General features: G+C 50.4%; 1 protein-coding gene across 3 annotated transcripts in view; it reads left to right on the plus strand.

The window, feature by feature from the left end:
* MGMT (O-6-methylguanine-DNA methyltransferase) overlaps nucleotides 1-12,124 on the plus strand; it is a 984,888-nt gene that overhangs the window by 969,911 nt on the left and 2,853 nt on the right. For all 3 annotated transcript variants that reach the window (XM_050804466.1, XM_050804467.1, XM_050804468.1), the window contains one exon: nucleotides 6,460-6,599. In XM_050804466.1, coding sequence (XP_050660423.1) covers nucleotides 6,460-6,599 — 140 coding nt within the window. The remainder of the gene's footprint in view (nucleotides 1-6,459; nucleotides 6,600-12,124) is intronic.

The following is a 12,124-nucleotide window of genomic DNA, read 5'->3' on the forward strand; positions in this document are numbered from 1 at the left end:
AGAATTCCACAGTCATTCAAATGACTGTTTCCTTGTACATGATGCATTGTTTGTCTCTAGCGGCTTTCAAGACTTTCTCTGAAGCTTTCAACAGTTTGATCATGATTTATCTGGGAATGAATTTCTTTGAGTGTGTCCTGTTTGCAATTTTCTGGGCTTCTTAAATCTACAGTTGTGTATCTTTTGCCAAATTTGACAAAATTTTAGGTATTATTTCTTTGAATTTTTCCCTGTACTACACTCTTTTTCCTTTCTGTAATTCCAGTGACATAAATAGATCTGTTGACTTTGTCTCACATGTTCTCTTTTTGTCTATTTTAAATACTTTGATTTCTGTTGTTTGGATGATTTTTTGTTAACTTGGCTTCAGTTTTATTGACTCTTTTCTTAGCATCTCCATTCTACTATTGATCCTATGCAGTACAGTTTTTAATTTTGGTTATTGTATTTTTCAATACTAAATTTTCTACTTTATTATTCTTGATAGCTTCTATTTGTGTTTTTTCATTTGTTTCAAGAGTGTCTTCCCTTGCAGCGTTTTTATAACAGCTCCCTTAAACTTTTTGTCAGATTATTTCAACTTTTGGGTCATCTCAGCCTTGGCATGCGTTGATTATCTTCTCCCTGGTGAGTTTATTTTTCTGATTATTTGCATGCTTGGTAATTTTGGATTGTATCCTGGTCATTTTGAATATTATAAGACTCTGGGTTTTACATAAATCCTACAGATGATGTTGATATTTTTGTTTTAGGAGGCAGTCAACCTGGTTGGATTTAGTTAGTTCATAAGGTCTGACCAGCCTTCAATATTTGTTCAATTTTCAGACGCTTTGCAGTCCTCTTAAGATCAGTCCTTTTGTGCACCACTCACCAGCCAGTTTGGGAACTGGCAGTGCCTAATTCTTACATCAGTTCTCAAAGTCTGTGGCTTAGGGTCAGATCCACATGTGCACAGGCGGGGAAATAGACAGCTCACCTGAAACAGGTGAATCCAGAAATTTATCAACAACTTTTTGGTTTGCTTCCATGAACTCCTTTTCCTCCACAATCTTCTTGGCAATTTTTAGTTCTCAGGGCTCCCTCTTCAGTCCCCTGGACGGACAGCTAGGGCTTTACCCCACTCTGCTAAACTCTTCCTATTACTAAACCTCAATCTGGGTCCAAGCATCAGGAAGACAGAGGTAAAAAGCAAAGACATTTCGCCCACCTCTTAGGGGGAGCAAACCTCTTCCCATCAGAAAGGGACCATTTCCCCCTCACTGGTTTGGGCTCCTGTGACCCCTGTTGTTACCCACACCACAGGATTGCTTAGGGAGGAGCTGAGGTTCAAGGGCTCAGAGATAACACCAAAAAGGGATGATTCCTCACTTGCCCTGAACATAGTTATCTCAGCCCATTTTCTGCTGCTATGACAACACTGCTGTGAAAAAGAATAGGAATTTATTGGGCTCATAGTTCTGGAGGCTGAGAAGTCCAAGAGCATGATGCCAGCATCTGCTGAGGGCTATCCGTGGTGGAAGGCATCCCATGGCAAGCAAGCATGCAAGACAGGAAAAAAAGGGGCCAAAGTCCCTCGATAACCAGTTCTAGCAGTAGCAGCCTTCATCCATTCCTGAGGGAGGGGCCGTCATGCCCTCATCACCTCTACACTGCCATGGTGGCAGTTGTTTCCAACACAGGAACACATTGAAACCATAGCAGTAGGAGATGCTCTTCCTTCTTCAAAGTGGATTAGAACCCCTAGGAGGCTCCCCAGCTGCGCCAGGCTCTGCCTCCAGGGCTCAGGCTGTAGTAAGTTTGGGCTGAGGACAACAGAGGGATAACCCAGGAAGCCCATTCATCGTTTCCGTGATACTTGAAATTCTTATCTTCTTTCCAAGGCTGCCCACTACTACTGACTCTTCCCAGCCCTCACACAGCTGTTCTGTGCCTTCTGTCCAGGTTTTATAAACACATTCAGTAGAAGAAACGAGTATGGAGTGCTTGCTTCATTTTACCTGGAACCAGAATCCCCCTTTCCCTCCATCTTAGTGTTTCAGGTTAGTTTATTCTGGCTGCTTTTGATGGCCAGGCAGCATTAGGTCAGATAGCTGTGACTTGTGCCAGGGACACCAGCTCCTGGGGATCCCCCTTCCAGGCCAGTGGTTGCTACACAGGGACGTCCTGCAGGAGCTAGGGCCCTGCTCTTTCTTGCTCTCTGTTGTTCTTTGTTGGCCATGGCCACAGCACAGCTACTGAGATGCTCCCCAGACACAGGCCCCCAGGTAGCACCTGTGTATGGGCCTGGGTGTGCCCCTGCTAGCTGCAGCCTGGCTAAGGAAAAGTCCCAAAACCTGGGCGGCTGAAGGACACCCCTTCCCCCCAGGAAACCACATGGACCTTAACAGGTCACCACCCAGGGAGCCGTGATGGTAGAGGGAAAGGAGACTCCTCCTCAAGAACTTGGAAGCATAATGGTCTGCCTCCCAGGGAAGAGACCCTCAGTGCTTGTCTGAGCCCTGATCTCAGAGAAGGCCAGCTGCCTGGCCAGCCCTGCTGTTGACGGTGCTCTGAGCCTGGCTATGTGCAGCGGGTACACAGGCGTGTTTGCTGTGTGCAGCGGATACACAGGCATGCTGGCTGTGTGCAGCAGGTACACAGGCGTGCTGGCTGTGTGCAGCGGGTACACAGGCGTGCTTGCTGTGTGCAGCGGGTACACAGGCGTGCTTGCTGTGTGCAGCGGGTACACAGGCGTGCTTGCTGTGTGCAGCGGGTACACAGGCGTGCTTGCTGTGTGCAGCGCGTACACAGGCGTGTTTGCTGTGTGCAGCGGGTACACAGGCGTGCTGGCTGTGTGCAGCGGGTACACAGGCGTGCTGGCTGTGTGCAGCGGGTACACAGGCGTGTTTGCTGAGTTGGCTCTTAGCAGATTATCACAGAGGAGAGATGGACACCCAGGATAAGGAAGTGATGTGTCTGAGCTCAGCGGTGGCAGACCCGGGCTGGTCCCGGTCTGTGTCCTCCTGCCGTGCTCTGGTGTGTGCTGTCTTCCTTATTGGAGCTAGGTTTGGCTGAGTTCGTCCAGGTTCAGGTGTCAGGCCTGCTCAGAGCCTTGAGCTCCACTCCATGGTGTGGCATGAAAACACCTTGCGTAAAAACCCAGTGTCTGTGAAACAAAACGATTTCTCCCGTGACCAGCATCAGAAAAGGGCACCCAGAACCTTGGCGGAGGATGCACAATGCAGGCAGAGAGTTTAGAAAACAGTCTTCTCTGGGTAAGGCAGTTATGGGTGCACACTTTTTTTTTTTTTTTTTTTTTTTTTTTTTTTTTTTTTTTTTTTTGAGACAGAGTCTTGCTGTGTCCCCCAGGCTGGAGTGCAGTGGCACAATCTCGGCTCCCTGCAAGCTCCACCTCCCAGGTTCATGCCATTCTCCTGCCTCAGCCTCCCGGTGCACACATTTAAATAGCCGTCCAAGCCGAAATGAAAATAGCCATGTCCTTCAGATGCAGAGACTCCAAGAAGCAGGTCCTCTCCCTTGACCCCAGCCACGGAAGCCCAGCCCAAGGTACCCAGCACCACAGGACAGGCAGGAGCAAGTGTGAGTTTAGGAAGGAAACAAGGGAAGTAAGGGGTAAGAGAGAGGAACATCCAGAATGTGGCATTCGGAGGCTGCGTCATAGAGCCCCCAGGTCTCAGGGCTGCTCTCTGGGGAGGCCCATGGCTAAAGAAGGCTGCTGGGGGGCGTTGTTTTTTGTTTTTTGAGATGGAGTCTCACTGTGTCGCCCAGGCTGGAGTGCAGTGGCGCGATCTCAGCTCACTGCAACCTCTGCCTCCTGAGTTCAAGTGATTCTTCTGCCCCAGCCTCCCAAGTAGCTGGGACTGCAGGCACGCACCACCACGCCCAGCTAAATTTTTTTGTTTTTAGTAGAGATGGGGTTTCACCATCTTGGCCCGGATGGTCTCGAACTCCTCACCTCATGATCCGCCCGCCTTGGCCTCCCAAAGTGCTAGGATTACAGGTGTGAGCCTCTGCACCTGGACCAGAAGGCTGCTGTTTTAATGGTTGCCCCTTTGGGCCACCTGAAGTGATTGTGCCAGCTACTGAGGACTGATGTGGTCACCTCAACCTCAAGAACTTCCGTTTTCCACATGCGTGAATGTCTGCGAGTGGATTTCACTCAATTTTAGATAATGATGCTTAACAGCAAGGGTTGCCCCTCTTCAGAAACAGGTGTTGTTCAGCCATGTGATTTCACATAGGCTGGGGTTAGAAGCACTGTGCTCTTTGAGAGCTGCTTCAACTAATTACTGCGTTTGTTCACTGCAGGGCGAAACTGAGTTTTCAGATACATTTGTAAAATCAGGCGCCTGATTGCCAAATACTGCATTGTTGGAGCTATACTTCCTCATATGTTGCCTGGTACGGACCAGTTAAGAAATGGTTTCCCATGAGAAGCTGACAATGAAGCTGAACGTGTTTGATAAACTCTGTGCTCATCTATGGACATATAATTGTTTTATTATACGACACTTTTACACTTGGAAAGAAAGGTGCTCCGTAATTTGGCAGCAATTCGTCAGAGCAGCACTCGAGGCTGGCGCTCAGATGAGGCCCTTGGAACCGTGCCATTGTTTCTCGGAACTGCTCTGCACTCCGGTTAGGTTTGCGCACACCTCCCTCGTTTCATTCCTACAAGTTGAGTAAAGTTCCAGGCCGTTCTCCCAGAACACCTAACAGAAAGCACGGAAAACAAAACCACCAACTCTGTCTCGCCGAGGAAGACGGGAAACTGGCCTCTGCTTCTGCGGTATTGATGTGCTGCTTTCATTGTTTCTTTTCCAAGACAGCTGTCCCAGAAATCTCTTTTCCTCCAAGTCAGCAGCAGGCTACCTCGCTTTGCTTTGCTTTTTTTAAAAGTTAGGCATAACAACAACAGCAACCATAATAATGATTAACAGTTTGATTTCAAAACGCTTTCTGAAGAAATGACAGTAAACAGAGTGCATTTGCCCAAGGAAACCCCCCAGCCATCAGCCGGTAATACAACTGCATGTGCTAATGAACCCGAAGCTGTTAATGTGGTTTCTTCAGTTAAATTGATTCATGAATTTTGAAGAGAACATTATCTAATGAATTTTCTTTGAATAGAAAGCAATTAAAAGGACAAATCAGTCTGATTAACCCCAAAGTCACCCTCCTGCCACAAATGGTGTACAGTTTGAAATTATATCATAAAAAACTAGAGCACATTTGCTATCTTTTTGCCCTCTACTAATCCATGTAAATTAATGAACAACAAAGTTAATTTCTTTGATGACCCTTTTCTAGTATCACCTGGATTATGCTGATGTTTAATTTGCTTAATGTTATAATAAAGACTAAACAGATTTTTTTTTTCCCAGTGAAGTGATTATCGTTCCCTTCAGTTAAGAAGTGATTTTTATTATTTAACACACATGTAAGGGTGTGTGTCCTTTAAGAACCAAATCGCACTTTGCCAGCTTGGCACCAAGTGTAATTAGTGTTCTTGTGGACACACTCGGAACCTCGTTCCTGCCCGCGGAAGCTTTCCCTTTGTTGCCGCTATTGAGAAACTCCTGTCCCTGGAGGGCTGAGCCCCTGCGATGGAGGACGTGGCTCTGTCTCCAGTGCTCCTGAGCTGCATGTCCCGCTTGGAAAGACAATAGGTACTGATTCAGACCGGCCTTCTTCACATGCCCGGGTTTCTCTCCCGCCGACACCACCCCCAGGTAACAGTTCTGAAACCTGGAGGCAGAGGGAGAGAATGTTCTCCTGCGATCGCCGCCTCATTCCTGCAGCAGGGCGCGGCACAAATGCAGTTGGATATGGTTACTCAATTTAAATGGGAATCAAGTCATTTTATTTTTGCAGCCCCATTCACTAAAGATGCCTGTAGCCAAGGTCACCGCCAGCCCCTGTGTACTGTGGTGCTTGGCACTCCGAGCAGTAGCTGGGGGAATCCCACGCACGGCTGGATGTGGACAGCCAGCATAATATCGCAGCCTGGCCTGTGGCTGCTTTTGCCTTCTTTGTCCCAGTTGAAGTTGGAAATTAACCAGCAGTACAAAAGATTTCCGAGTAGGCGGGCAGCAGGGACTTCTGTGCGTATTAATTGAACCATGCGCTCACTTACACACGCCCAGTCGCTACAAGGGTGGCACACGCAACCCCGCGTGGAACACGGGGTTGGAGGGAAGGTAGAAAGAAATTGCAAACCTGCAGTGTCAGCTCCAGGGATGCCTTCCAAGGGGCCAGCCTGCGTGGTGGCCTGCCACACGCTCGCGTCTCCTTGCCTGGTGACATGGTGGCGGAGCGGTGCATGGAGGCTGTGTTTTAATTGAGTATAACACCTCTATTTGTGTCGATGCGTTTCCTGTTTTGGGACTAGCGGCTATTTATATCAGAGCTGCTGAAGCCATTTGTCCAAATAACATCATCCTGCATTCTTCCTTTCAGAGTCGTTCACCAGACAGGTGTTATGGAAGCTGCTGAAGGTTGTGAAATTCGGAGAAGTGATTTCTTACCAGCAATTAGCAGCCCTGGCAGGCAACCCCAAAGCCGCGCGAGCTGTGGGAGGAGCAATGAGAAACAATCCTGTGAGTTCTCGTGGCGCGGGCATGGCTGTGGGTGGCGGGTGCGTGCAGGCGGCAGGGCGTCATCTGATCCCACGTGTTTCCCCAGAAGGCAGGCTGTGCTGCTGGGGTGGGCAGAGGGGCAACATCTGTGATGGGGACCATTGTGCCAGATGCCTCCAGAAGAGGCAAGGAAGCTACCCCAGCACCACACTCCTGGAAGCTCCCCCACCCCCGGAGCACGTCTCTACTGCATGAGCTCCTGGTTGTCCCAGTGAGCAGGAGAGGAGGGAGCCTAGAGGAGTGGCAAGCGGGCAGAGGGGGCCCCACCTGCTCACTCAGCAGGTGGAAGTGTTGGGTGCCAGTTTTATGGTCCACACTCTTCTGGGTGCCCAGAGTACAGCAGCTAACAAAACAGACAAAAAGGCCTACCTGCGAGGTGCCTGCATCCTAGCAGGATGGCCGAGCAAGGGTACACATACAACCCCATCTCTCTGCGGGCTGCAGTCCCCCTGAGGCCCAGGGCTCCCTGGGTCTCAAGAGCTAAAGCATCACATGGGAGCACACAAGGCGGGGGGCCTTGCAGCATGGGACGAGGGACCTGGACCACACACACCTCCTGTCTTAGCAGGGATGGCACCCTCCCCAGAGCCCTTCTGTGTCCTCATCCTTCCCACGCGTCTGCAGTCAGGTTTCACTGAACTCGCGGCTCCCAGGCTATGCAGCCTCAGGCTGTGCTCCACAGAGGACAAGGCCCAACCGGGACACAGCACGGGTGGGCAGCACAGCCTGTGGTGCCTGGGGGCAACGTGGGTGCCCTTGCTGTCCCATCTCACAGCACCCGGGCCTGGCAACTGGGCTGCAGGCCATCTGGCATGAAGGGGGAAGTCACACACAGCATGCCATGTGGGCGTGGCCAAGGCCACGCGTGCCTGCGTGGGCAGGAAGGGTGCCCCCACCTGCGTGGCCCATTGGGAGAACCCACACAACCTCGAGAACGCCCCTGGAATATTCACCCAGTGAGGGTGTGTGTCACGTTGGCAATGTCTTCTCCCGAAAGCTCTCTGAAAGTTTCTAACGTGATGGAAGCATACCATCTGATCAGGGAGCGCAGACATGATCACTCCATCATGGGATGGGAAATTACCAAATCAGATAGGCCTCGCTTTTTGAAAAATTGCCGTGGCTTTGCTGTCGGTTTCCAAAACTGTTTCCATCCCTGCTCACAGCGGGAGAGGCCGGCGAGTTCACACCACAGCCTGCTGCTCCTGCTGTCCGCCGCGGCAGCCCGGGGGCAGAGCCTCCGTTTCTAGGAGAGGACAGTTACGTAGACTTTTACACAAAACTGCATTGTTAGTCCCTAAAAAGCAAGTCCGGTAGGTTTGCAGTGGATTTCATTGTCGTAATGTGCACCCTAATCCAGGTGAGCTTTCTGCCCTATTAAAATATCCCAAATATCCCAGGAGGGAGATACCACAGGGACAGCCACCATCCCCCCCTCCTCCATCTCTTCCTGTCCTCAGTTTTGGTGACAGTGGCTGGTGGGTGCAGTGGGCCCTTCCTTTTGCACCTGTTGCACGTTAATTGCAGCGTCTTCAGCTACAGTGTCGTAAAACATCTGCACCACGCCGTAGGGATCTGATTTTTACGGCACGTTGGGAGGTGTTTCCTAATCAAATTTCTGAGGATGGCTTTTGACATTTCCCAGTAAAGCTTAACCTACATCCCCCCCTGGAAGGCCGCTGTCTTCTCCCCGGCTGTGAGTCAGTTTTGAGGTGTTCAACCTGATGAAAAGGCAGCTCAGATGCCATTGTGTGGTGGCTCCGTGTAGGGCCCGTGAGAACTGTGGATGCAAATGGGGTTTTAGGGGTTCTCTTCCTGCATCAGTGCAGTGACTGTTTCGGGCAGTGTCTACTCTTTGTGCCCTTTGAGGAGAGTAAGTCCTTGTCTTCTCCCCGCTGAGGTGGATTCTGCTCCCTCCATGCACACATGTGAAGATGGGAGTGGTGCGTCGGTGGGCGCCGATTCTGCTCGCTCCCTCGTGTGTGCAGCTCCCCTTTTGCTGTAAAGACAAGCTCCACTGACTGACGTGTGCAGCGTGGCAACACTCTCCCCCACCAGCCTTTCGTGACGCCAGCAGTTTCTCACTCTGCAGTGAAGATGCCGTCGCTGGTTAGCAGTCCTGCTTGTGGCGATATTCAGAGACATTTATTGTTCTGCAAACAAGCGTGACTCTCTTCTCCTGCTATTAATCTCTATGAGTGTCTCTGTTCCAGTATGACCTCAGTCACTGCAATGTATAAAGTAGTATCACATGGGGTATAAAACCCTGATGTGTAAAGTCCACACATCGACACCCAGTCACATGGCAAAGCCAAGACTGGAGGTGAGCACAGCATCAAGCAGGAGGGTTCTACAAGCACCAAGTCTTGCCCTTCTCAGCGTCCACATGCCTCCTGTGCCGAGGGCTGCCAGGCGGTGGTGGCCTCCTGTGGCCTTTCTGTGGGCTCCACCGTGTGCAGTGACCTTCGACCTGAGGAGGAGGCTGCAGCAGGATGCGCGGCTACGGTGCCCACAGACGCCTCAAATTAGAGCACAGATATGCCAGAGAGATTCCTGCAAGAAGCCTTCAGCTGCGTAGTTTACTATCATTCAGGTTGACAGGCTCCCAAATTCCCATTAGAAACCTCATTAGAATGGGCTGGGAGGATGAAAAGGTGACCCAGGGACTTGAGGGAGGAAGAGCCCTGGCCAGCAGTGAGCCATCGCTGCTGTCAGTGTCCTCAGGATGTTTCCCTTTGGCGCTGACAGCCGCGTCCCAGCCGGAAGCTGCACACATCCATTCCAGCCCAGACGGTGCATTGCTGAGACTCGCTCATTGAAAACATCCCCTATATTCAGGCTGAATAGAGTGATTGTGCATTTAAGGGGGGGAGGAAAAATGGACTTGGAACGTTAGAAAACATCGTAAAGCTCATTGTGCATTAATTCCTTAGGTGGCTTGCAATAAGCAGGAGCACATGCTGGTTCATATTACCGCATGTGCTGTCGGCATGGGTTTCTCTTCCCCAACCAGAGTAAGGGATGGCTTTTGCCATGCAGGGGTTTCCTCTATCCTAGGAGCTTGATTTCTCCAGAATTTTCCAGGAAGGACTCGCCAGCCAGTGTAAGGTGGTTGGTCAGCATTCCTGGAAGGCTGTCTCCCCAACCCAGCAGGAGAGGATGGTCAGTTTCCCAGTATATTGAGTAGAAAACTCCTTACGGCCCACCCCTCCACAAAGCACCCTTCCTCTTCATCCTCAGACAGAATTTGCTAAATGCAGTTCAAAGGCAATCGATACATTGCACAGAGAGTCTCCCCACCTTTTTCTAAACAAATGCATTCCTGAGGAGTTAGTTTATTCACAGATTGCCATGAGCGTTAATGACCCCCCGAGTCTTGTTCTGCCAGTCACCCAGATGGCTGCTGATAAAGACTTAGCATCATGTTCTAAGTGTCAGGGTTGTCAGTGGAGCTGAACCGTTTGACCAGAAGAAAAAAACGCACAGGGAGCTATTGATTACAGCTTCTCGGTGTCACTTGTTCACCAGGATTTAGGTATTGATGAGGCTGCAAGTGAAAACAAGCTCTTTCCCTTGTGGGCTGCTGCCCAGAAGAACAAAGGCGAAGTTGGAAAAAATATTCAGCTGGTACCAGAATCAGAGGGATTCCATCATTGATTGAAAGGCCCCTTCATGTTATTTTTGTTGGAAACAAATCTATGGGTTTGGAAGTTTTATAGCATTTGAGAAAGGGGCTGCGTAAGTGATGGATTCGCGTATTGGATGAATTAGATTTCACAGCATGAAGATTTCAATGCAGCTGTGATATTATGAGCTTCTTGGTTATTGATAAAAATTACATTTTGTGCAGCACATGCTTTAAAGGAGAGGACATAGAGGGTACGGATCCTTTGAAAATGTCCTTAGGGCCCCGATACATTTCAGCAGGTTTCATTATTTTAATAGTCTGAAACCTGCCACCAAAATTCACACAAACAGAAGCAGCGTTCCCTATTTCTAATGGTAAAAACAGTGCCTGTTTGGTAAGTCAGCTCTTCCCCATCACAGCATGCTAAGGTGAGGACTGGTCCTAGCTGTCGGGGTCACTGTTACTCCGTGCTGTCTGTCCAGGCCTCTGCATTGATGTACAGGAAGAGGGAGAGGGAGACGCGTTTATTTTACTCATTTTTATAATTTCATAGCTCATGAAGAGGGAGAGAAGAAAAACCGAAGCTCTGCTGTGAAGTCTGCTCTCAGGCAGGAAAACTGAATTGGTGCCTAAATGTTTATAAACCGAGACTGAATTAAATGCCTCCCTCTTTATCAGCCAAAAAGGTGAATTTGTATTATCTGATAGTGCCCTCACAGCAATTATTAATGGCACTGTTGTATTTGATAAAAATCGTCCATCAGGGTAAATATTCCATCCTGGAGATTTCCTGTGACTCCTTCCGGAAGACGGGTTCTCGGCTGTTCCAGAACTTGGCAGTTACTACACCTCACTCTATTAAACTCAACGCTGGAAACAGTCAGCCCTCTGCCACCTGCGTGTTCCCATGTCATAGTCGTCAGAAGCCTCTTAGACTGCGTCATTGGTGCATGTTACCATGGTGACCCAAACTCATCGTCAAATCAGGACGAGCTGCGTGATATGTGGGAAGCCAGAGCCCCATCTTGCAGCCATGTCATCTGCCGGCACCGGCTGCCATCCCACAAGGTCCCACCTCAACAGTCCACGTCAGGGAGGAGCAGTGTGGCGCGTGGAGCCATGCAGGAGAGTGATTAGAGCCCCTTCTTTGCCACTTAGCAGCCTTATGAACTTGGGCACGAGACTCCATTCGGCTGGAGGCTGACAGGCCTGGTGGGGCCTTGCAGGGGTGATGAGGGCCATAGCTGGGGTGGAAGATGCAGCAGCATCAGGCACAGGCACACCTGCTCCCAGGGGCTTTAAGCCCCCTTTCCAAGGGGAGCTGGGGCTTCCCCCACCTCCCTCAGGGGCCTGTGTAGCTGGGTCCCACAGAGGGCTACTCAGCAGATGAAACCTGTGTGGCAGGTCTGTGTGTGGCAGTGACACAAGCTGCCTGCCCCGAAAGCCTCGGGGGATGCAAGGATAGGAATCGCCTCCCTAGGAAGCAGAGGTGCCCAAGAAATAGAGCTTGGAGACGCTGGACCCACGCCCCCAGCTGCTTCCTCTAAAAGCTCACCTGACCAGTAACTGATTGCTTTGTCCAGTTCACTGGCTTTGAAGGGTGGGGTGTGGGGAAGCTGGGCATGGGCGGAAATCATCTCTCTGTTGAGCTGGGGATACGTGGAGAGAAAAAGAAGAGTGGAGTCGGAGTGATACCCAGGGGTACCCGGAGTGATACACGGGGGTAGCCTGGACATACCTCATCCTTGGGATCCTGTAGGAACGGATGTTTTTTCTCATCAGGGTAGGACGCTGGGAGCAGGGCAGCCATGTGTGAGGGCCCGGGGAGAGGTCCCAGGTCTGCAGCATCCGTGTATGG

This window comes from Macaca thibetana, chromosome 9 (assembly GCF_024542745.1).
Source record: "Macaca thibetana thibetana isolate TM-01 chromosome 9, ASM2454274v1, whole genome shotgun sequence".
NCBI lineage: Eukaryota > Metazoa > Chordata > Mammalia > Primates > Cercopithecidae > Macaca > Macaca thibetana.